This window comes from Radiomyces spectabilis (assembly GCF_025331425.1).
Source record: "Radiomyces spectabilis strain NRRL 2753 chromosome Unknown BYT42scaffold_7, whole genome shotgun sequence".
NCBI classification, from domain to species: domain Eukaryota; kingdom Fungi; phylum Mucoromycota; class Mucoromycetes; order Mucorales; family Radiomycetaceae; genus Radiomyces; species Radiomyces spectabilis.
The window spans coordinates 657,320-680,642 of NW_026251932.1; the positions used below are offsets into that span (position 1 = coordinate 657,320).

General features: G+C 43.8%; 14 protein-coding genes across 14 annotated transcripts; 9 read left to right on the plus strand and 5 right to left on the minus strand.

The window, feature by feature from the left end:
• Nucleotides 1–354: 354 nt before the first annotated feature.
• On the plus strand, nucleotides 355–1,778 carry BYT42DRAFT_350772 (uncharacterized protein). Its single transcript, XM_051563186.1, has 4 exons — nucleotides 355–899; nucleotides 965–1,236; nucleotides 1,335–1,511; nucleotides 1,573–1,778. The coding sequence occupies exons 1-4, from the start codon at nucleotides 710–712 to the stop codon at nucleotides 1,738–1,740; spliced, it is 807 nt and encodes a 268-aa protein (XP_051422944.1). The 5' UTR covers nucleotides 355–709; the 3' UTR covers nucleotides 1,741–1,778.
• BYT42DRAFT_350767 (uncharacterized protein) lies at nucleotides 1,779–2,361 on the minus strand. Its single transcript, XM_051563184.1, has one exon. The coding sequence runs from the start codon at nucleotides 2,116–2,118 to the stop codon at nucleotides 1,816–1,818; it is 303 nt and encodes a 100-aa protein (XP_051422945.1). The 5' UTR covers nucleotides 2,119–2,361; the 3' UTR covers nucleotides 1,779–1,815.
• A 166-nt stretch (nucleotides 2,362–2,527) lies between these two features.
• Nucleotides 2,528–3,258, minus strand: BYT42DRAFT_614290 (uncharacterized protein; the record flags this gene model as incomplete). Its single annotated transcript, XM_051571837.1, has 4 exons — nucleotides 2,528–2,553; nucleotides 2,636–2,753; nucleotides 2,826–3,029; nucleotides 3,088–3,258. 4 exons carry the CDS (start codon nucleotides 3,256–3,258, stop codon nucleotides 2,528–2,530), a joined length of 519 nt encoding a protein of 172 aa, XP_051422946.1.
• Nucleotides 3,259–3,425: 167 nt separating this feature from the next.
• Nucleotides 3,426–4,491, plus strand: BYT42DRAFT_614291 (uncharacterized protein; the record flags this gene model as incomplete). The annotated part of the gene is made up of 2 exons (XM_051571838.1): nucleotides 3,426–3,648; nucleotides 3,737–4,491. The coding sequence occupies 2 exons, from the start codon at nucleotides 3,426–3,428 to the stop codon at nucleotides 4,489–4,491; spliced, it is 978 nt and encodes a 325-aa protein (XP_051422947.1).
• Nucleotides 4,492–5,050: 559 nt separating this feature from the next.
• BYT42DRAFT_571002 (transforming protein RhoA-like protein) lies at nucleotides 5,051–6,363 on the minus strand. The gene is made up of 4 exons (XM_051568448.1): nucleotides 6,167–6,363; nucleotides 5,830–6,030; nucleotides 5,605–5,718; nucleotides 5,051–5,525 (listed from the first exon to the last, which is right to left on the minus strand). Exons 1-4 carry the CDS (start codon nucleotides 6,263–6,265, stop codon nucleotides 5,376–5,378), a joined length of 564 nt encoding a protein of 187 aa, XP_051422948.1. The 5' UTR covers nucleotides 6,266–6,363; the 3' UTR covers nucleotides 5,051–5,375.
• A 297-nt stretch (nucleotides 6,364–6,660) lies between these two features.
• On the plus strand, nucleotides 6,661–7,446 carry BYT42DRAFT_546287 (uncharacterized protein; the record flags this gene model as incomplete). Its single annotated transcript, XM_051565874.1, has 1 exon — nucleotides 6,661–7,446. The coding sequence occupies one exon, from the start codon at nucleotides 6,661–6,663 to the stop codon at nucleotides 7,444–7,446; it is 786 nt and encodes a 261-aa protein (XP_051422949.1).
• A 393-nt stretch (nucleotides 7,447–7,839) lies between these two features.
• BYT42DRAFT_497308 (uncharacterized protein) lies at nucleotides 7,840–9,194 on the minus strand (the record flags this gene model as incomplete). Its single annotated transcript, XM_051564487.1, has 2 exons — nucleotides 7,840–8,925; nucleotides 8,985–9,194. The coding sequence occupies 2 exons, from the start codon at nucleotides 9,192–9,194 to the stop codon at nucleotides 7,840–7,842; spliced, it is 1,296 nt and encodes a 431-aa protein (XP_051422950.1).
• Nucleotides 9,195–9,640: 446 nt separating this feature from the next.
• Nucleotides 9,641–10,298, minus strand: BYT42DRAFT_497595 (uncharacterized protein; the record flags this gene model as incomplete). Its single annotated transcript, XM_051564507.1, has 4 exons — nucleotides 9,641–9,735; nucleotides 9,796–9,975; nucleotides 10,039–10,165; nucleotides 10,233–10,298. The coding sequence occupies 4 exons, from the start codon at nucleotides 10,296–10,298 to the stop codon at nucleotides 9,641–9,643; spliced, it is 468 nt and encodes a 155-aa protein (XP_051422951.1).
• Nucleotides 10,299–11,109: 811 nt separating this feature from the next.
• On the plus strand, nucleotides 11,110–13,488 carry BYT42DRAFT_571012 (uncharacterized protein). Its single transcript, XM_051568449.1, has 5 exons — nucleotides 11,110–11,375; nucleotides 11,440–12,170; nucleotides 12,285–12,535; nucleotides 12,604–12,739; nucleotides 12,813–13,488. Exons 1-5 carry the CDS (start codon nucleotides 11,274–11,276, stop codon nucleotides 13,021–13,023), a joined length of 1,431 nt encoding a protein of 476 aa, XP_051422952.1. The 5' UTR covers nucleotides 11,110–11,273; the 3' UTR covers nucleotides 13,024–13,488.
• A 339-nt stretch (nucleotides 13,489–13,827) lies between these two features.
• On the plus strand, nucleotides 13,828–16,013 carry BYT42DRAFT_614297 (uncharacterized protein; the record flags this gene model as incomplete). The annotated part of the gene is made up of 6 exons (XM_051571839.1): nucleotides 13,828–13,948; nucleotides 14,027–14,232; nucleotides 14,323–14,724; nucleotides 14,798–15,160; nucleotides 15,226–15,350; nucleotides 15,419–16,013. The coding sequence occupies 6 exons, from the start codon at nucleotides 13,828–13,830 to the stop codon at nucleotides 16,011–16,013; spliced, it is 1,812 nt and encodes a 603-aa protein (XP_051422953.1).
• Nucleotides 16,014–16,325: 312 nt separating this feature from the next.
• Nucleotides 16,326–18,232, plus strand: BYT42DRAFT_614298 (uncharacterized protein; the record flags this gene model as incomplete). The annotated part of the gene is made up of 3 exons (XM_051571840.1): nucleotides 16,326–16,382; nucleotides 16,451–16,789; nucleotides 16,982–18,232. 3 exons carry the CDS (start codon nucleotides 16,326–16,328, stop codon nucleotides 18,230–18,232), a joined length of 1,647 nt encoding a protein of 548 aa, XP_051422954.1.
• Nucleotides 18,233–18,746: 514 nt separating this feature from the next.
• BYT42DRAFT_546292 (uncharacterized protein) lies at nucleotides 18,747–19,340 on the plus strand (the record flags this gene model as incomplete). Its single annotated transcript, XM_051565875.1, has 1 exon — nucleotides 18,747–19,340. One exon carries the CDS (start codon nucleotides 18,747–18,749, stop codon nucleotides 19,338–19,340), a length of 594 nt encoding a protein of 197 aa, XP_051422955.1.
• A 390-nt stretch (nucleotides 19,341–19,730) lies between these two features.
• Nucleotides 19,731–21,151, plus strand: BYT42DRAFT_614300 (aspartic peptidase domain-containing protein; the record flags this gene model as incomplete). The annotated part of the gene is made up of 4 exons (XM_051571841.1): nucleotides 19,731–19,801; nucleotides 19,893–20,052; nucleotides 20,147–20,602; nucleotides 20,660–21,151. The coding sequence occupies 4 exons, from the start codon at nucleotides 19,731–19,733 to the stop codon at nucleotides 21,149–21,151; spliced, it is 1,179 nt and encodes a 392-aa protein (XP_051422956.1).
• A 153-nt stretch (nucleotides 21,152–21,304) lies between these two features.
• BYT42DRAFT_571029 (thioredoxin-like protein) lies at nucleotides 21,305–23,195 on the plus strand. Its single transcript, XM_051568450.1, has 5 exons — nucleotides 21,305–21,924; nucleotides 21,985–22,173; nucleotides 22,237–22,380; nucleotides 22,450–22,658; nucleotides 22,732–23,195. Exons 1-5 carry the CDS (start codon nucleotides 21,803–21,805, stop codon nucleotides 22,896–22,898), a joined length of 831 nt encoding a protein of 276 aa, XP_051422957.1. The 5' UTR covers nucleotides 21,305–21,802; the 3' UTR covers nucleotides 22,899–23,195.
• The last annotated feature ends 128 nt before the right edge of the window (nucleotides 23,196–23,323 follow it).

Genomic DNA, 23,323 nt, shown 5'->3' on the forward strand with positions numbered 1-23,323 from the left:
TTTATGAATGACTAACTGTTTTTGTTCGTTTTATTTTACTATTTTAGTGATCCACTATTTTTGGATACCCGTTCAAACCTTGTTTTTATCTCGTGCAACAATCACATTTGTCCCGTTTTTCGTGGTTCCGCCATGACTGGATCGGCAATGGGAAGGACATTGGTCATTGAAACAAATAGAGGGGTTTAGCTATGATATTTGGGGATTCCCAGACCCATAGTGCGGAGAAGCTTGGCAAAACGTATGCATATGCGCATGCATGTGCTGTACATGTGAGCCACCTTCCGTCGATCGGTTCCTGAGAACGAAAGCCAACCCCATCGTAGCGTGATAATGCGCGTCATGATGATTTAGCACGGTGGATTTCTGAAAAAAAAATCCATTTTTCTGACTGTTTGCGCCCAATCATGATTCGATGACTAATATGAGGCCAGCTTTCACCAACATTGAACCACTTGATATTATCATGCCGTTCAATAATAAGATATGACGAATGTTAGTCTAGACAAAAAAAGCAGGATCTTCGCTGACATTGGAAAATGGTGGACATTTTCTCACTGCTTGGTTCATGCTCCAATGGTTACATCAAAAAAAGTTCACGGTTCGCAATGTGACTTGATTTTTGTGAGACAATGATGAACCATGATCGCCCATTCTTCCAATTTTTCTCTCTGCAGGTTCTTTCTTTCGCCTTTGTGTAGGTGTGCCAATGGGGATTCATCCGTCGAAAGAAGCTTTTACCATCCAGTCGCCCAACTCCATGATGGCTGGAAAGAGCGAGACCGTGGATTACGGCTCCCTTCTTCCTCAAGGCCTCTACTCCTCAGCATGTGTTGACTATGATTACAAAGTGGTTCGACGCTTCATTCGTGAAGGCCGACTGGCTCCTTTCTACAAAGGTAAATTAATCATGCGCTGATTTGGCATTGCTCCACAGTCAAAACTGAGACGACATTTGTGATAGGATTGAATGAATTGCCTGAACCATCCATATCGGATCACAACCAAGCGCCTTCCATGTGCGTTCCCATTTCCACCAAAACTGTCTCCACTCCTGATCACTGCACCACCACTACCACCACCCCAACCGCCACCACTGTCACTACCCATTGTCCCACTGTGAAGAAACAAGCTGTCCGCTTTCCTTCTCGTCCTTCGTTGCGCCCCTCAAAATCACCTTCCGATCTGAATGCTTTATTGTACACAGACACCGTCGAATGCCCTATTTGTTTCTTGGTATGTATTTCTGTTTCCTCTGGTGTATTGGTCTTGCCGGAGAAAAAATCAGATGCCCTAACCGACTGTTTCTTGACTGTGTTATTTTCATGGTGTAGATCTATCCTGCGTTTATCAATTATTCTCGTTGCTGCGACAAGCCCATTTGCACTGAATGCTTTTTACAGCTCAGACGATCACCGGAGTCGCCATTGATACCCGCCGTTTGTCCATTTTGCGTACAACCTAATTTTGGCGTAGTTCATGTTCCACCAGTTTGGAGTATCCATTACGAGGTAAGCTTTCCTATTGGGTGGTTTTATGTCATGCTGAGACTCATTCTTCGATTCCATCTAGAACTTATCTAAACGACGCCTGGATTTAATACGAACAGTGTCCGCCAATGATACCTCGACCACGAGTACTCGACGGAAAAGGTTGGGACCCAATGACCCAGATGTGGTGCTTGTAGGTAAGTATTTTGAACAACCCATGAACTTGAAGGCAGGAAATAGCTGTGGTTGAACGGATTCTGAGACGTCGCTTTTTATTTCACCCCGTTAGATCAAGTTCGACCGAATTGGCAGGATATGCTGGACATCATGCCTCCGAATCGCCGACGTCACTCAGGCAGCATGTCCGGTAGTGGTACAACGCGAAGAACGGTGGTGCGACCGAATGCCGCGGGAGGAAATGCACGGAGCCGGCCGAGACGTACCTACAGTTCGATGGTGCCTTCCGAATACTCCAATTACATGGACTCTTTAAACAGTCATATGGATATGGACCTTGAAGAGGTGATGGTGATGGAAGCCATTCGGTTATCGCTTGCTGAGCAAGCGTTGCAAGACCAACAACGCACCCCACCTGGATCGACTGAACAATCGCCTGTGGAGACGCCATCTCGCAGCGTTCCGCAATCTCCGCCCGTCAGCTAAACATGCCTTGCTTATTTCTTTCGACAATGGATAGTTTTTTGCCTCCGTTGCTCTTTTTTTCATTTTTCTTTGCCTGCTTTTTCTTTCTGTTTTTTTCTTGTTTTTGCTTAATTTAACATTCACAGTTAGTATTGCTTTATTCTTAACCAAATAATCGTATAATCTCCTTGCACTAGGCAATTTTCAGAAACTGTTTGCCTACATTATTTTCTATATCTCTTTCTCTTCACTCTACGTTTCTGCCAATAATCGTCACAACTGAGCTTGCACTAAGCGTTGTAAATAAATGATACGTTTATCATATCTCGGATGAAAAGAGAGTGCAGCTGCCCCAATCAGTGTTTGTAATTGCTTGATGGATGCTTGTAGCTCGCTTACGTCGTTGACCACATGTTGGAGTCTATCTTTCCGACATAAATGCGAAGCATGAGAGGGACCGTTAGACACAAGTCATGGATCGTTTTCTAAACTGTGTTTGATACCTCGGCTAATTTCGCTCAAAGGTAAAGTTGCCAGCTGCTGCTGTAAACTGTTCAGTTGTTGTAGTTGACTGTTCATAAATGCATGTTTTCGCTTTAAACAGTGAGAATATTGCCATTGCTGAGATTGAGGTCAAAGTAGAAGGGAAAATTAGGGCATCCACGAGTATTAAGCCGTCATTTTCCCACTTACTGCCATGACCCCTTCTAGAGCTGCTTGGAGTTCTTTATCGATTGTCATCTCATGTTCTGCAGTGAGGGTTAGATCGAGATCTCGGTAGTGGTCAAGCTGGATGGATAAATCGGGCGGCATCCAGAATACCGAGTCAAAGAGGTATTGCTGCAATACATCAAAAGAAAGAGTCGATTCGATTTCTTCCTCAAATCGCATCAAATGCTACTGTAAAATAAATAGAATGATTCCTTGAAGTCCAAGGATGGCCAAACGCTATTACCTTTTCTATATTCTCATCGTTTGGCGCGAGAGAGCAACAGAACCTCTGTAATCCTTCAAAAGCGTGACATAGTATGGTTTGCGACGAAAGGTACAGACTATCAATAAAATCGGTTGGCAGCAGCTGCAAATGCTCTGCCAATAGTTCGAAATTGGAATAATATCTTGGCATAAAAAATGAGTAGGTTGTGTTTAAGTAGACTAGCAAGGCCCGGTTTAAATATCACTTCTTGGCAAAAAGCCGTCACGGGGGGCAGTTCCAGCGTCGATGGAGCGATTTCCCTGTTCAGCGCGTGACCCTAATTTTTTGTTTTTTCGTTTTTTGCCCTTGCTCTGTTAATGCCCACGCCCATTGCGAACGAGGCCATCTACTCTACGTCAGAGCAGTATGGCCATGCACCACCGCTGATGCCCGTGCCCATGATGTTGAATCAGTTTGGCCCTGCGCAGTCCTTTTATCAGGCTATGCCACCTCCTAATCCAGTTGCAGTCACTCCCATGTACAGTCATGCTGCAGCTCAGGAATATTGCGATTACATGTTCAACGTTGGCTTCAAGCAAGGTAGACTTTGGCGACCCACTTATCGAGTATCTATGATCTATGCTAACCAACCGCTCGATACACGTTGGGTAAAAAAATAATTAAACAGGTCTTTTCTCTGATATTACCGTCACCGTTCCTACACTGGAGCAAACCATGGCGTTGCACTGTCTTGCTCTTTCCCGATCGCCTGTCCTCTATCGCCGCTTGTCCGAATCCACTGAACCATCGATGGAGTTGAATGTATCACCAGCTGTGTCCGTGGAAGGATTACATCATACGCTAGGCCATTTATACCGGCCGCTGACGCATCAGGAAATCGTGCTATTGTTGAATGATAAGCCGGCCGTATGCTTGGAAATTGTCGATGTCGCGGAGCAACTGGAAATGGATTTGACGGATTTTGTGTTAAACGTTGTCTCGAATAGCTTGGAACCCGCCAACATTTACTTTTGGCTGAATGCTTTGCAGCCCTTTCGTGCCAAACATTGGGCGTCTGTGTTTGAGCACCGTCTAGTGGTGTGCCTTTGCCAGCATCTGGCGACTCAATTGGATGCTTTCAACTACGAAGTGCGTTCGAACAATACGTATATCTCATCCTCGAAATTACCTCCGTTCACCCAGAATGTGTTGGATTTGGCTCAAGTGTTTGCTCAGTTGCCGCTCGAGTTTTTGAAAAGATGCCTCGGTCAACCTGATTTAGCAGCTGGAAGGGATCCTATGCAACGATTTGAGTTTGCGAAGCAGGTGATGGCTATTCGACAGCGTCAAGGAAACGATGATATGTCGGTTGCTTTGCGTTTTGACAATGGCGTCATCAACGTCCACGTTGCCAAAAAACCATCCATCAGAATGACCCAATGATCCTTCCCTTGAATTTCCTCGCTTCCACTTCTTCTTGTCACACAATACGTCTGCATGTTTTTGGTTCCGTGTTTTTGTTTTTGTTTTCTTTTTTCCCCTACTTTATGTTTCCGCTGTAAATGAACCTACTATTTTGTGTATAATTGATCCCTTATATCATACATATTCGCTAATCTGTTTTTTTTTTTTTTTTTTTTTTTTTTTGGACCGAGTTTCTCAATAAGTGACACGGCAGTTTTGCTCATGTTATCCCTCTGTTCCACATTGTATTTCCTTTTTCATCTGTGTATTTAAAAGGTAGTAACGCGGTTGTTACGCGTACTAGCCAGCAATTTTCGGCAAAATACGGTAAGATACTTTGTGTTGGTGCGGTCAACAGCTTGCGTTGGTGCAACAGTTCCAGAAGCCGAGACCTTGCACAGAATGTCGAAGGAAACTTAATTGTTACGCGAAATGCATAAGCTCAAGATATTGAATGCTCTTTGTAGCACAACCACAAATGCTTTTAAACATAACGAAGTCCCTCGTTTCCAGATAAAATAAAATTAATTAGACAGTGAGCCATTCAGGATTGAACAAGCAAGGTTGTTTTATCAAGGATTCTGCTATGTAGAAAGAAAGGAACGCGTTATATAAATAAAACCTGATAGTATGTACTCTATGTCTAATGAGGAAAGATCAAGACAAGCAAAATAAAGAGACCCAAAAGGAATGATGCTAAACAGTAAAAGGGTATGAATCAAAGAATCAAGATATACAAGGAGAAAATCAGATGGTTATGAGAGAAAGAAAAAAGAAGAAGGAGATTGAAATGAAGAAGGGTAAATCATCATCACCCATGGGTAAAGGATCGCTTTTTCTGTGCGCATTATCCGTCATCGGATTTACAGGATACGACACCATCGTTTACGGAGAATATGCCTTGGTTTGACAGCCACTTGTGCAGCTGTTCGGATGACATCCGATACGTACAAGTTTTCCTTTGCACTGCATTCGCAATATTTCGCCTTGATTTCCTTGGCCAATGCCGCTCCCTAAATTCCATTCCGTCCATCAGTCAGGATCGTCCGCTGAGGCATCCGTTCAACACATCATTTGCATTATATCGCGTACCTGTTGGGGCGTGACCATCGAGGCGGAAGAAGTAGTATTTTTGCGTAAATCGACTTTGAGTCCCACGAGCACAAGCGCGACATTGCCACAATAATGCTTTACTTCGGGTAACCACTGGTCAAGAAAAAAAAATAGAAATGTAACCGATATGAATCTCCGTCAGTCAAACCCACTACCATGGATATCAAGTCCGCTTTTCAAAAACAAAAAAAAAAATGTGTGTACCTTGTCACGCACATTCTGCAATGATATCGGGTTGTCAACTGCAAAACATATCAAGACGACATCGGTTTCATAATAGGATAGCGGTCGTAAACGATCATAGTCTTCTTGCCCTGCCGTATCCCATAATGCTAATTCCACTGATTTATGGCCGTCCAACTCTAGTCGCGTCATATAATTCTCAAACACCGTAGGCAGGTATTTCTTTCGTATGAGAGAAGAAAGGAAAAAAAAATTCAAACGAGAGCCAAAAAGAAAGGGGGAATAGAAAGAAAAGGATTTTTCTATTTAGCAACAATAGAAGACGATAGGTTTCAATTTTTCTCGCTGTGTTTCTTACTTCAGGAAATTGTCCATTTTGATACACGATAAGGAAACTCGTTTTGCCGCAAGCACCGTCGCCGACGATGACGATCTTTTTGCGCAGTGGTCGACGCATTTAAGCAAAAGAAGCAAACAAGGGCAAACAAAGAAAAGAATTCAATAGAAAAAGAAAGCAAAAAGAGGAAAAACAAATAAAACGAAAAAATTTATAAGCTGCTGCAGCACAAGAAAGATTACTTGTATTGACAGCTGTCTGTTTATTTTTATAAAAAATATGACAAGTAAACTCTAGCTTGTTTGGTGCGACAATGCCAACGGAACGCTGCTGCCGATACCATGGAAATCTTTCTAGCACGTGGTTTCATTTTGCCTTCCGATTTTTTTTTGTCGCGGTGCCTTTTGGCAACGGTTGCTATGAAATTAAAAGCCGATCCCGATCCCCCAAAGTGTCTCATACCAAGTCACTTGATTGTTTCTTGGTTTGTTTACGTTACCTTGGCATCGTTCGCAATGGCATGTAACGGCACGTCTTTCCCATGGCCGTCCATGCCGGAAGACCTGACTTTGGAAACTGTTCTCAATGATGAATCGCCTTACGTGATGCTGGCTGAATTTAAAAACTACTTGGAGAAAACCTATTGCGGCGAGAATCTAGCGTTTTACACGGCGGTGCACGATTACCAGCGCGCGGTCCAAGCAGCGTTTGGCGATCTGCTCGACAATGCTGTGATACTCAGTAGTGGCTATCCTTTTCATTTCAACGTAGCAGAAGAAGCATGGTTAACACCGCACGAAAAAGTCCGTTTCGACGCTTTAAAGATCAAGTTCGACACCATCATACAACAACACATTTTGACCAATGCTGTCCAAGAAATCAATATACGTTATGACATTCGAGATACATTATTGAAATCAAATCAGCAAGACCGTTCCTACCATCCCCGTTTACTGACGCCTTCTTGTGATGCGGTCGTCGAGCTGATGCGCGCCAGCTCCTTCATTCCTTTCGCGGCGAATCTGGTGCGAACAGCCTCTGCTCCAGCTTCGCCATCGACGAAAAAAATGAATCGTGCCCTGTATCAATCTCTTCGCCGCCAAAAAAGTACACCGTCCATGTCAACCTTGGCCCGCGTCTCTTCACTTCGGGAACCTGAAACGCCCTCGGGTCAAATATCGACAAGGAAACTTTCTTTGTCTGCTGATTCTTCTTCTTCCCGAGACCCTTCTTTCCTCCATAAACTCGCTACATCCATGGGCTTCTTTTCTCGATCTCCCTCATCTTCTCATCGGCCTTGATTTGTCAACCTAACGATCGGATGGTGAAAAAATGGTTTGTCCCGTCCCGTCATCCATGCAACAGATACACGCACATATACACCTTGAAAACATCCAAAACTTGAATATTTCTTTCGTCTCGCAATACCACCATTTGTCAACTCTTCTCCCTCCTTTTATCGTCTGCCCGCTTGATCTGGCCAACTCCTCGAACAACTCGGAAGCCGCTTGTGATTCTTCTTCCGGCACAGGCGGAGTCGAATGTTTGACGTTTTTTATTTTTTATTTTTTTGTGGCATCATAAGGGCATGCGCCTACGGGTGTCTTGATATACCGAACCTTATAGAATACATGATATACTTACTCTGAAATGATGATAAATAGAAAATTAATACTTTTTACACATATTAATAATCAGGATGATGGTTCGATCTTGTCTGGAACAGATGGTGATTGGGATGCTGTCGATGGCGGTAAAGCTGCGGGAGATGTTGATGAAGATGATGATGATGCAAGCGGGGAGGACGGAGAAGAAGGCGATCGGACAGATGGAGTAGATGATTTGGTGGGTTTCGATGACTGGCTCCAATAACGATCCACATCGTGTCCGTACCATACTAGCAATTCTTCGCCTTCTTGAATATCGCGTTTCGTCCAACAGATCACTTGATTTACCAAGGCCCCCTCCAAAAACCACATATTCGCACCGGCCTCGTTTGTTTCATTCATGAAATGGAACGGACAGTACATTTCTCCCTCCGGATCGCTGTAGGGTTGCCCATTCTCATCAGTGGCATCCAACACTGTTTTGCGATACATGATGGAATATTCCGAGGCGCGTCCTACGCCGTCTTTAAGAGAATCGAATTCGTCTTCTGTCATTGGTACGCCAAAGTAAAATCCCAAAGGAGTATTATACGGCAGTCGGCGCTTCGCGAATAGGCCTTTGCCTGCTCCAGGTATGTTTGAATCCGCTACACGAACGATATCCGTCCATGATTTCGGTACGTTGGTTAAATCCAGTTGATCCAGTGTAGGCATGTCATGCGAAACTGGCGCGGCCGCTGTATCGTCTTTTGGTTTGTTCTCGGTTTCTATAGCTACTGTGTCTTGACGATCGCTATTGATCACCTTGGCTTCCATCTGTCCCGAAGATTCACTCATTGTCATACTCGGTTGGGTCGTCAATTGTGTTTTAGATTCCTCGGCGGGGTTGGCGGTCTCCGTTGTCACCTTTTCGACTGGTTGCTCCCCATTCACCTCCGACGGGTTACTGGGCGCTTTGTTCCTGAATTCCTCCTTCAGTTCACCAAAGCAAAAGGGCCAATCATGCTCAGCCAACTTGGCTTCCCATTTCCGATATTCTTGCACCGCTGTTTTAAAGTTGCCAGGTTCGTATGCGAGTTTGAAATGAGTCGATCGGCTTCCTTCCGGTTTGAAAGGGACAAAATATCGATCGCTGTTGTAGGTTAAAATAGCTGAAGCCGAATTCATGGGCGTCTGCAGTGATATTCATCAGTATTGATCGTGATATATCCTCTAATCGTCTTGTTTCCTACCTTGCCTCGAAACACTTTTGGTAGGTTACGTTCCTGGCTAATCTTTTTATCCAAGTCGATGGCCGCTTTAATAAGTTGTGTACGAGGTAAGCATCGATCGGGATGTTGCCGCAAAGCCAAGAACATCATGTAGGATTGACTGTGCCATCGCGGTTGTGTAGAAGGTCGGGTGGATGTTCGATGTTGACTTTGTTGAGGTGATTGTTGCATTCTTAGACGCGTACTTGACATGTCCTCTCGTGGTTCAGGATCGCGTGACTGGGTCCGACGTTTTTTTCTCTCATCGTCTTTAGGTTCTGTATCTTCTTCAAAAACTGCTGTGCTATCAGGTTCTATGTTTCGCTTGGTGCCTAGTTGACAAGACGACGGATCGGTTGTCGACTCGGTTGGACATGGAGTTACGGTTGAGGTGTTGGATGCTTCTGATTGGGTTGAATCTAGCAATGTCGGCTTTTTAGTTTCTATTCTGCCTTCTATGCTTTCCATGGCCATATCCGATTAGGTTGGTATCGTGTTTTTACAACCAAGATGAAATAAACTGTAAAAGAATGCTTTAATCAGAAAACCGTGTCAAGAAAAAAAAACACGAACAAAAACACTGCCAAGTTGTCTAAAGTGTTGAATCTCCGCACCCGTGATTTTTTTTTTTACTCTTTTTATCGCCGTCCACCGCCACGCCTGAGAAGAGCAGTAACCACAGCTGCGCCTACGGCCACCATCCCACTCACAATAGCCAGACCAATCATACCGTCTACATCCAACAAATTAGGTTGCCGTTTCCAGGTGTCGATGAATATTTTCCCGGGCTTACCTCTGGATAATTTTTGGTCAATAAGTTGATCCAGGTCGATGGCCTGATGGTTCTTGGGTTCAAGCTTGAGCAGCTGATAATTTAATTCCTTGGCTTCTCTGTAATCCGATAGTTTGTAATGACCCAATGCAAGGTAATAAAGGCATTCCCTCCGTCGTTCAGGTGCGTCTGTGTAGATTTCTTTTAAACGGTCCATATCAGCTGGGAAAAACTCACAATTTATTTTCCATCTCACATTGTTACCTGATAATAAGATAATGCCATACTGAATATCTACTTTTCTATCTGATTTGACCAAGCCCCATGCATAGTTGAACTTGGTTTGGATGCAGACGTTGGGTTCTTCTCTTTCAAATTGCTTCCGAAGCACCTATATCTGAGTTTCAGCTTACAGTATCACAAAGATATGCTTTGCCGGTGGCCGTTGAATAGCCTACTTCTAGTTCTTCTTCTTGCAAAGGCTCATTTGCCTCTTTGGCCATGGGAGTCGCTTGACATGTCATTACGGTTGAAGATTGCAAATGAGACAAAGTAGAAGCATAAAAAAACGACCTCTCGCATATAATATACGAGTCAAACGAATTCGGTGGTTTAAATCACAATATCACCCGTCATCATCAGGAATCTTACACAACGAAATATCACCACGCCACTAATTAACCTGCAGAATTTTTCAATCCACTGTAGCATATAAGCTTTCCTATTATAGAACTTTTTTTTATTCACTTCTAGGCTCACATTGCAAAACTGTATCCCATAATTTATCCAACAGCAACAGCAGCGAACAGAACGTGCCGTAATTTCAGGAATCACCCATTCAGCAACCCCCTTTATCGGATATTCATCACATGCCTAATAGAGTATTTGATTAAAGCTTTGTTAGAAATCAGGGTGTGACCGATCATCTTGTATGTGAAACGTTTTGTATGTGCGATTGTCGCCGTCAAATCCTACTTTTGATCAGAACCATCACTGCAAAAGCAGCATATAAGCAGAGCAAGGGAATGATGACGAGTAAAAAAGCAGACAATTTGCAAAAATCTAATACAGAAACGGTTGACAAACCAGTTCGCGAATCAGTGGGTCCTTCAAAAGTGGAAAGTCATGGCAGCGGTAAATACTGTGCTGTGATTATCTATCTATTACTTATCGCCAGCTGTCTGTTACTTTATCAGTGGCCATTGTTATGCAGGCACAATAACGGTGTAATTTTTCTCCTCCAGAATCCAAAGCAGAGCGTTGTTGCAAATCCAACATTATCACCGTGTGCTGTATAAAAACATACACTGAAGCCACTGGAAGTTCTTTTTGAGAGAAGGTCAAAGCTGGACAGCCGAGTTCCTCGTTATCGAGACACACACGCACATTGCATGCACTCTGTGACGCATTGTCCTGTTCAGGATTGCCATTTTCGAACTGTTTTAGTGGGGTTTTTTTAGAGTGCCTTTTCTTTTTATTTTATTCTCTGCCTTGTTTATATGCTAAACGTCTATTATTGCTATTCGTGTCAACATCGAACCATCGCTACGATGACACCCGATCTTACTTGTGATTATTGCCATTCCCCTTTTCTTGAAGAGGTACCTAGGAATAACCGTTAAGAGAAAACCAACCCCATATCTCAACGCGTAGGCTTGAAATTAGACTTCTGATTACAGAGAGGATCTTGACTTTGAACCTATGCTCTCTGACGACCACCATCACACAGTGCACAGCGATCTCTCCACGGACAGTATTCCTCGATTCGACGAGTATGCTGAGGAATCTGATATGGAGCGTCATGATTATCTGCACAGGCTGCTGTCACCGCCATGGGTATCAGACAACGAAGGATCAAGTACACCCGATTTCTACTGTAGTCCTTTGCAACGAAGTGAATCGTGGCGGCATTCCTATGATGCCGGTGATTCTACGGCGGACGACGACGCTTTTATAGTCATGGATCATGCATTTATGCCCTTCGAGTCACACAACTTCTATCCCGAAAATGAAATGGATTCCCCCTTCCTCGATTTTCGCCCATCCTTCTCTGATCATGAAACAATCTATTCCTCACCTCCTTCGGAAATATTCCACGATCAGTGGTTTGAACCTGAGGAAGACGAAACAGTTCAGGAACAAGAGCGAGACCAGCTTTTACATGATCGCTTTGTTCGGGGCGGATTGATGGAAGATATGATGGAAGATTTGGCAGACGGGGAAGTCGACGAAGCCATTGTCACCTATAGAGCCCTAATGCAACGTATGGCAGGCGACGAGTATTCGATAGTGGAAGATTTGATCCGTGGCGAAACAGCACGGGAACCCAACGACGATCCCGAAAATTCTGCAGGCTTTTTTCGCTTACCGTTTTCTCGAATTGAACGCTTATTTGAGTAAGCCTTACTCCTGCTCCATTCAAAACCAGGGCCAAAAAAAAAAAAAAAAAAAAAAGAAAAAAAAGGCATCCTTCATGGTTTTTGCATATCTGTACTGACATTGGTTGTTAGTGTCATTTATCATGGGTCGCCAGAGTCCGACAGTGAAAACGAAGACGACCATGCGTATCAACGAAGTTTCCTCGACAACTGGATCGATATTCTGACCAATCGTTCCGCAAGGTTAGCGAATTGTGATGGGGTACCCCAGAAACAATCACTAATACCACAGTGTCCAATCATCAGCACTACTCGTCAGCCATCGGAACCAAATCTTCGATATCTCCACGTTTACAAACGAAGGTTACGGCCAACTGATAAAGGTAAGGGAAAATTTTCGCATGTGTGAATTCTATCTTTTAATGCGGACTGATAAACATACGGTGGATAGATGTGGCAACAGAATGCAGTATTTGTCAGGAAAGATTTGGCACCGAATTAGACATCATTCGTCTATCTTGTCGTCACGAATATCATGATGAATGTATTCACCAATGGTTACGGCTGAAACCCACATGTCCGATATGGTACGTGAACAACGGCGCTTGCCGCTTTTCTTTTTTTTTCAAAATTCCATTTTGTCTCATGCCAAGACGATAGCCGACGTTCGGTCACATCAGATCCTGTGGAACAGCCGGACGAAGCACGACCCAGCACAGGCATCCATCCAGCTAGCAGAAGACGGTCTGATCTAACGAATCGGGCAAGCTCGCGATATGCTGATGGATCAGACGGGGAAGACAGTGAAACGTCATGGTCGTTGCATCCATCAGATTCACTACGGATGGCATGGGTGGACCATCACTTATGAGGTCATATTATTCACTGGTCATCTCTTTGTTATCTCTTTCCTTCATTCTTCCTCTCGTTTAAACGCCCTGTAGTTAGCCATTTCTTAACGGTGTAAAATGACGCCGAAAGAACGACTTTAGCATATCATACCTACTGCACCACCATCACTATGACTTTCATTCAAAGAATATATCAAACCACAACGATAAATTGTATTGAACAACATCCCTATGGAGAATACAAGCTGGATAAATTAAAATCGACACAAAAGCTGCAACGTTTCCATGTCAATTAATCATCAAATCGGGAAAAAGGAGGAGTCTGGCCTTTTTTGTTTTCCCAAACGCCTCCCATATACGTCCAGGGCTGAGTTTATCATGCCCATTTTAGGATACACGATTAGTGATAATTTGTCTCTCTGTCTTTTGTTTTTGGCTTAACGCCGGACTAAATCAGTGATTGAAGAACGGGAGCGGGCAAATACATGCGCACTTCACAGAGATGGATGGTTATCCGCAAAAACTCTAATGGGAGCCTTCACGCCATGTGACGACAAAATTTTGGACAAATCGCATGTGAGCATAAATCAACGCAGTGTGATTCACGTTGCGTCTCTGCCAATCACAACCTTGTCCATCATGCTGAAGCTCGTGATTGCTAACCCGTAGCGTTCCGCTTAAAGTGATATTTAAGACACCATAACCAGCATATTTTCCGCCTTCCCTGAATCGATTAGCTTTCATTGTGCTGTATCCGTATCTGTATCTGTACCGACACCGCTCCCATCTTTTCATTACTTTCTGTTTTACCAACAATCAATACAATGGCCATATTGGATTACGTTCGACGGCAGTTTTTGGACGGTTGCAGTGATCAAGTTCAGACGAATGGATCGTTGCCGCATCAGTGTTCAACATTTGCAAGAGCAAATTATGACAATCAAGGTAAAATGCGTGACACCATGGACTAAAAACAGCATATTAAACCTTCTTTCATCCTTTATTGACTGTTATGGTATCCAGGGACTGCCACCAATGTCGAGAAGCGGAGAGCCCTCGGATTGATCGGTCTTTTGCCGACGGCGGTGGAAAATCTTGACATTCAGAAACAACGTGCTTTGCATCAACTGCGTTCCAAATCATCCATGCTGGAAAAATATATATTCATGGCCCAGCTACGAAATAATCACGTTCAACTCTTTTACAAAATTGTGATTGATGAGCTAGAGGTGAGTGGGCCTTGATGGTTGCAGCGACATAAAAAAAAAGGCAACATGCTGTGAGAGCAAGGATGATCAACCTTCCTTTACTCTTGACAGGAACTCGCCCCGATCATTTATACTCCGACTGTCGGCACGGCGTGTTTGGAGTATTCGCACATCTATCCTTTTCTTGCTCCACCAGGTGTTCCTGACGGTCTTTATTTGACGGATACCGATGAAACGACGCTGTGCCAAGCAATTCGCAATTATCAGCCATTTGCCGATTATTCACCAGAGATTGCCGTTATTTCCGACGGTTCCCGTATTTTGGGACTCGGTGATTTGGGGGTGAACGGAATGGGAATTCCAATTGGTAAGCTCCAACTCTACGTGGCTGGGGCAGGCATCGATCCCCGACGGACACTTCCCATTTTATTGGATTTGGGAACCAGTAACGAGAAGTTACGACATCATGAATTTTATCTGGGTCTACGACAACCGCGTCCCTGTGATGACAAGGTGAGCTTATCTTTCTCATCAATGCATTGACTATGTTTTATCAGTAAAGTTTAACGATCGCCCCTTTGCTCAGTTCTACCCGATCGTCGATAAAACACTCAAGGCACTTCATCAAGTCTACCCGGATCTTTTAATCCAATTTGAGGACTGGTCATCCGAGCATGCATTTGGTCTGCTGGAGAAGTACCAATACCAAATGCTCTGTTTTAACGACGATATTCAAGGCACCGGAGCGGTAATCTTGTCAGGGGTAATGAACGCGATCAAAAAGGTGCAAGCTGAATCATCGGTTGCACCGCACGACCATCGCATTGTTTTTTATGGTGCAGGATCAGCTGGCATTGGTGTAGCACGTCAGATCCAAGAGTATTTCCAGGTCGAGCATGAGATTCCCGAGATGGAAGCCAAACGCATGTTTTGGATTGTTGATACCAAGGTATGATGAAATGCATATTTGTAACGCACCAGCTGCATAGATGAGATATCTGAAACAATCGATAGGGACTGATCACCACCGATCGAGGAGATAAATTGGCTCAACATAAAGTGTATTTTGCAAGAGATGACAACGACGGCCAGCAATACAAATCACTAGTGGATATCATCAATTACGTTAAACCCACCGCGTGAGTAGCAACTACACCGTGGACAAATCATATCATTTACTAATCATCTTTATTTTATTTTTTGGCAGTCTTATTGGATTATCTTCCGTCCCGGGCGCATTCACGCCAGAAGTGCTGACCCGTATGGCTGAGTTAAACCGGCAACCGATTGTCTTCCCGCTGTCGAATCCAGCCACACAAGCCGAATGCACTTTTGATCAAGCCATGGAGAGTACAGAATACCGTGTCATTTTTGCATCTGGCACGGCCTTTCCAGCTTACACCATTCCTTCTACGGGAGAAGTCCGAATTCCAGGCCAAGGCAATAACATGTACATCTTTCCCGGGGTGGGGTTGGGAGCCACACTCGCTCGTCCAAGTTACATTTCCGATCGGATGATGTTTGTAGCTGCGAAAGCCTTGGCCGACTCACTGACCCCCGAAGAATTGGCTCAAGGGTGGCTTTATCCATCTTTGCAACGCATCCGAACCGTCTCGGCTGAGGTCGCAGCTGCAGTATGTGAAGAAGCATGTCGTGAAAAAGTGGCGAAAAACAAACAACTTGCGGCCTGCAGTTCGCGCGATGAGATACTCCAATATATCATTGCCAGGATGTGGTCTCCTACAATAGAACAAAAGAACACTGAAGATGACCCTTCCAGCAAGGAATTGAGCCATTTGTAAATCTCCTAACATATTTTTTCTGCTATGATCCAAGTGTGACAATGAATGACGACAAAAGACTAAATAAAAAAAAAGCGTTAAATTTTTTTTTGCATGAAGATGAACGATGAGTGGCTATGAATGATGTTGCGGAGAAAAAAAAGCAGGAGTATCACGACCCAGCAAAACGAATGAGAAAGAGGGAAAAAAAGAACCGCAATCAATTTGGGATCATAACCCCCCGTGCGATTCACCACACACACCAGCTTGCTTGGGAAAAAGAGCATCTTATTTCTTTCCCTTTTTTTTCCTTACTTTTTTATATTATACACCATGCTTCTCCTGTGGCACAATACCTTATCAGCTCAAGAGCTCTTTATCATCGAACGAGTGAGCTTCTTGAACCCTCAAGCGCCTTCGTTTTGCGGATGAGCTAATTTTTCTTTTCGTTTATGTAGCTGATGCTCAAGATGACCGATACATCGTTTCCTGACGAGATTTCCTTGGAATTCAATGTGTTTGATAAATCGCGCGCCGAGATTTACGGTTATATACTAGGGATCCTGCAGCGATTGAAAATCTATGACGCCATGGGGATTACTCCTTCAGAATTCCTGGATTTTCTCATTGACATTGACTATGGTTATCTTCCCAATGCATACCATTCATTCTTTCATGCCGCCGATGTAACCATTGTACTCTATCACCTATTATGTCATTTCGAAGTTTCCTCTTATCTATCAGCCCACGATATGGCAATTCTACTCATTGCAGGTTTATGCCACGATATTGGCCATGTAAGTTTGGGAAAAGTGGGGACTTTGGGAACCGATGTGTGAGAGAGAAAGAGAAGAAGAAAAGAGTCTCCACTGTTTTTCTTCTTTTGTCTGTGACAAAAAATTGTATTTTTTTGTTTTTTGATGCACACCCTGCGGTTCGGTCTTCCTTTTTTCTTCTCCCTTTTTTTCTTATTTCTTTGGGATTGGTAGCCTGGAAAAAACAACAACTATCAAGTGAATTTACAGACGGAACTCGCTGTACGATATGAAAACAAATCCGTCTTGGAAAGCTATTCGTGTACCCTAACGATGGACTTATTGACAAAACACAAACTCCTGCGGCACGTGGAAAAGGCAAGTGCGGCAATGGGTACTCCTTGGACGGAGCCTGAAATACGGTCGTCGATCATCAAGATGATTCTCGCGACCGACATGATATTCCACTACGAGTTGCAGGAAAATTTAACTGCAGTGCTTGACCTGGTGACCAAAACAGAAGAACGATACACCGAAAAGGAACCACGCCAGTTGAGCAACCTACATGATCATCCGATTTTCCTTGCGGAACAACCGCCCAATCCGAACGATCCACGATCCGATACTGAAAGTGATACATCGTTTGATGATACAGTCAATGACGATACTCTAGCAAGGATTACCACACCCGTTACCCCTCCAGCAGAAGAGGTCAATGATATGACCCATTCTCCTGCTTCCATCGTACTGGATCAGGAGCAGCGGGATATGTTGTGTCAAGTCCTGATTCATGCGGCCGATATCAGCAATGCAGTAAGATCATGGCCGATATGCCAAGCATGGTCCAACCTTGTATGCGAGGAATTTTTTCGTCAAGGGGAAGCAGAAAAAGAACATGGATTGCCAGTATCACCCAACATGGACCGTGACCAAATCAGCCAAAGTACCATCAGCCTTCAATTTGGTGACTTTGTTGTTTATCCATATTTCGAACTTATTGCCGCTCTTTTTCCTAAAGCAGACGACCTACTACGGAACCTTGCCGAAAACAGAAAAGAGTGGCTGAAGCTAGAAGAAGAAGCGTTAGCCAGTACCGACGAAGACGAAGATCTTGGCACCGTGACCTCGGATGAACGAAGCCAAGAAGGCTGGGGACCACTGCCTTCCAATATTTTGCCAGATCGACCTATTGTGAATCCTTCCGGTCGTCGCGTCAGTGTGGCCGCTGGTATGGTGGTCATTCCTGAAGAGTTGGAGAAACGGACCGTGGGTTACGGGCGATTAAAACGCACGTATTGGGGTGTGCGTAGCGTGAGCGTGGATGATCCAGTGGGTCGACCTCTGAAAGAAGAACAACAACGACGAAAGAGTGCAGAACCAAGTGTCATGCTAAGAAAACTACAATTATCATCGTTACCCCATCGACCGACCAAACCTGTTAAACGATCGTACTCTACTGCGCCAGAGATGTTCTTTATACAATAGAATTGAGGATGCACCATTTTTAAAACTCAATTGAGCCATTGAGCCTATTGTAATTTTAACCCACCAATCAAACCTACTATCTGCATTATCCTTTTTCAACAAAAAATACAGGGGCCGCTGGGAAGTCTCTTTCTTTTTTCGTTTTCAATTTTTTTTTTTTTTTTTGGCTCTTTTCTTGTCCTGATTTTTTTTTTATTCTCAATTATTTCTTATTCATCCATCGATTGATATGTTGACGCGAATACTGCTCTATGGCGTGGCTCATGTATACATGATCATGGCCCTGACCCAACCGTTTCGGGTACTCCATGCAACCAGTTGTTACCTTCAAATGTGTGCCGCCGCATTATGGCCCCACCCGCTGAAGGTGTCCTTTCAGACGCGCATAGGACGATTGATCCTACTTACTGCTCGCTTCATTGTCATGATTACTCTTCTTCCATTTACAAAACCGTCTTCCTCCCATTTACGTGAGGATCACCGATCCTCATCTCCAGTTGAAACAGCCGCAACCATGGAAGAACCAGCAGTCCAGTCCTTCGATCCATCACTGTCCATATCTAAAGCAGAGATCCCTCCCACGTCCATTGTATCCGCTTCTCCACTTCCAGTCATTGAAAAGGAAACGAAACCAGAGATCCCAGTTAACGTTGCGCGTATGGACCAAGAGAGTATCGCGTCTGATCATGTTGTGGAACCGAGCGTAGAACCAGCAGCTGACCGATTATCAGAAGTGGATCGGGAAAGCTTGGCTGCACACGACGATCCCACGTCCCCCGTTCACACTTCCGACAGTAGCCAGATCACTTATCAGGAAGAACAAGACGATGAGGAGAATGACAAAATGACTCAGCAGCAAAGTGATGATAAGACGGCCGCCAGCTCTATCCAATCGAGCCCACTGTTGGAATTCGATCGACGACGTAGCACAACGAGCGATGATCAATTCCAACCGTTGAAAACTCGACTGCGACCAGCAACTCAGACCGAGCCGATTTCTGATACCCCGCTCAACCGGCATGTTACCCTTAAACCTTCTGTGTCCGTTCGCCTTCAGACCCGCATTAAAAAGTCTGGGCGTCGATTAACAAAGCTTTTCAAAAAGTGAAAAAGCTGGCGACACCATATTACTATTGTATTTCTATCATCTCATTATGCGTGTATGGTAACCGTATATATCTTTCTTTTTGTATATATCAGCTATTTTTTTTTGAATAACATGTTTTTGACATCGGTTTCTGGTCTCCAATTCGGCTCTTGTGCCCAAAAATGCTGAAAAGTCATTGTCATGACCACCAAAAAGAAATTGTTTCCAAGTTATGATCAATCTGCGGTCTTTTAGTTATGATTGAAATTGCACTATAAATTAAAAGAGACCTCGGGCAAAAAGACAATGCTAAGACGAAACTACTGTTTGTTGATTAGGTTCCCATAAAAGAGAACTTTTTTCCAAGTTCTGCAACAAAAAATTATCGGCACTCACAGTTTATTCACGATCATGAAGTTTATATTGGGTTGCTTGGCAGCCCTGTCGTCGTTATGCTTCGATTTGAGTGCCGCCGATCCGAAGTAGGCTATATTGATTTATTTAACTTTGATTGTTCCCATATATATTTTTGTATATGTTTTTTCAGTGCTCACAAAATGCAACTTTATTTAGCATTTTACAGCTACAACAGAAGAGGGGCCATGTATTGAATACACCTGCCCGATTGCAGCGTGCTTTGTCAAAGTATGGGCTGGAAACCACCGCATCGCCAACCCTGCTGAAAGCCGCAGCAGGTATTGTGGATTTGACAAGTGCATTTGTCGACGTCGAGGTGTGAATCTTCAAAAAAAAAAAACTAAAGCAACGCAGAAAAGCGATATGCTGTGATCGTTGTAATCAAAATTTTGGCTCACATGCCTTGGTAGTACATTGGGGAAATGGGAATTGGTACACCACCACAGATATTTCACATGGATTTTGATACGGGAAGTGCTGACATATGGCTTCCAACCATTGACTGTAATGGATGTGGTGGTCATCCTCTGTTTGATCCGAAGAAATCTTCCACGTTTACTGAAGGCAACCAAACTTGGCGGATCCGGTACGGCGATGGATCCACTGTACAAGGGGTTTCGGGTCAGGATATAATCACGCTGGGTGATATCTCTTACCGACAGACCATCGGCTTGGCAAAAAGCGAAAGTACCGATTTGGCCAGAGATATGTTTTTGGACGGCATTTTTGGTCTTGCTTTTCCGAATATTTCACACACGGGGCTGACATTGACGACCGTCGAGCACATGCAAGCCACAGGATCCATCGCCTCGGCGGTTGTAGGGGTGTGGCTCGGACGTGCAAGAGATGGCGGGGCCGGTGAAGTGGTAAGTTATTTCGGCTCCATCGGCAATTTTCTTTTCTAACGGGGCCTTCACATGTAGATGTTCGGTAACACCAATCCAGACCATTACGAGGGCGAGCTCAAATACGTATCTCTATCCAGCAGAAAATACTGGCAAGTTGAATTAACAGGTATCCAAATCAACGGTGAAGAAATGGTGAATTCTTCCATCGATGCTGTGATCGATACAGGTACCACCTTGATCATTTTGACCCCCGAGTTATCGCGCCGGATCCATTCCAAGATCCCTGGAGCCACCTACAACAATGCTTACGGATGGCGCATGCCTTGTCAAATGAAAGAAGACAGTGCCAACACCCTTGTCACTTTCCGTCTAGGAGAGTACGAATTCCCTGTTCCCATGTCCGAACTTGTCCGTGAACGTGCGGCTGCAGGCGGTGAATTATGCTACTCGGGTATCGGTGAAGCAAGATCCAGTTTTATCATCATGGGTGACACCTTCTTGAGAAGTTACTACTCTGTGTACGATTATGAAAATGATCGCATTGGCTTTGCTCCCTCGAAGCTGTAGTGTATTCCAAGAACCTATCATGTTAAAGTCAGCTGCATTCATGCAAAATAAAAATAAAAATCTTTCTGTATTGATAAACCCGGCATATCATTAAGCTCCTAATCACATGAGTCTATCTATCGATCCGTTCGTTCTTCTCTCATATGACAAGCTGTTTTAAGTTTGGAAAATATCTTATACATCGTTCTTATCTTGTCGGCGATATAAGTTGGCAATTGCTGATACACTAGGTCCGATTAAGAGCAATGGATATACTAAGTGTAAAACGCCCCCCCAAAAAGAGTCGTTTTATGACAGCATTCTTTTACCGCAAAATAAGCTACCACACGAATCAAAAGATTATGTAGAATGCGTCAAATACATTGTAGACAATGATCTCATTTTCAGTTTTAGCAGATGGCATTATTTTGCAGTTTAGATATGCCCTTGGAACTGTGTAAGCGTTTTTGGCATGGTTTATTTTTGGCACCTGCGGTCGGTGGAGGATATCAGTTTTTATCACGCTTTACCCTATAGACAACGTTCAGCAATACCCAATTCTGTCGTTAAATCTCTCTACAGTAATTGCTTTCTATCGTTAGCTTTCATTGCTGAATAACTGCCATGTCCACCAGGAAATTGAAATCGGGAGGGTGAAGCGTGACTTTCAACATGTCAACTTTGGCTGAGCTTATTTTCACAGAACAGCGATCTTTCTTTGCTCCTCCTCCCAACTCGGGTTTTAACAAGCTCTATTTTACAACGATGGACGATCCTAACGCTGATACCGAATGGTAACTGTGACGAAGCCTTGATGGAACGAAAGCAATATGCTCATCTGATCATGATGAAAGGAATGACATTCTCCGTGCCAAAGGCATCTTGCCTCCGAAGCAAGAACAGACCATGAACGAATTGGAAGACATGTACGTCAACAGCCTTCGGGAGAAAGAAGAAGAACGCAACAATTTGGATAACAAAACCCTCGATGAACTCGATGAATTGGAAGACTTGGAGGACGATCGTATCATCTTGGAGTACAGGTAAATTAGATCAACGGGATGAGCCACGCGCAAAAGGGCACGGTGATAACACTGCAGTCATAGACAAAAGCGTCTGCAGGAAATGCAAGCTCAGGGAGCCAAAGAAAAATATGGCGATTTGGTTCAAATCTCCAAGCCAGACTTTGTTAAAGAAGTCACCGAAGCGAGTAAAGAATGCCACGTTGTAGTGCATCTGTTCAAGGATTCGTAAGTCCCGGTGCCGATAGAATCCCACGCAGCAGTAGACTGAATGATCAATGTCTCTTTTCTTGACAGCATTCCAGCATGCAAGCTCATGAATCATCATTTATCGGCATTAGCACAGCAGTTTAAAGCCACCAAATTCCTTAAAATCGTGGGAGATCAATGTATACCCAATTATCCTGACCGCAATCTCCCAACGCTTTTGATCTATGGTGACGGTGACATCAAAGCCAATCTTGTCGGCGCTATTCAGTTTGGTGGAATGAACATGACCATGAAAAGTAAGCTTTGGATTTGAATTGAGGACGATTGGAAAGGGTTAGCGTCAAATTGATGAGTTAACGTCTGTTCCAGGTATACGCGCGATTCTGGCTCGTTACGGGGCCGTTCCACCAGAGAAAGGAGAAGACGATGATTTTACGGAAAAAAAGAAGTCGAAATCTATTTACAGCTCAAAAGCAACTGCTGCATTAAGCAGTGATGAAGAAGATGACGACGATGATGATAGAGGATATTACTAGTTTCCTTCATGCTGCGCTCTTTTTCTTTAATTTTCCTAATTACAGCATCCGAATAGATTGAATGTAGACTTCATACAAAATTGTCTTGAGTGTAGATCATAATCGTTAATGTGTTGGTTATTTGAGAGAGCTTAGTTAGAAAAGGCTGCCTTTGGGAGATAACAAACCAGATCAGTGGGTAATATATGGTATTGAACACCAGCAGCTTCGGTTATCGTCACAAGTTGTATGTTACATAAACAATATGTACGATTTTTAGCTAGTATAAACCGCTGTCATCGTCTTCAGTTAATCAGATCGATTGTTTTGAAAACAGTTTTAGCGCATTTCAAAGCATGAATCAAGCCAAAGTGTCATGATGGTGTGTTCCGAGAGCGGTCGATTCGATACTGTTAAAAGTCCGACGCTGCGAACCGCAAATTTGA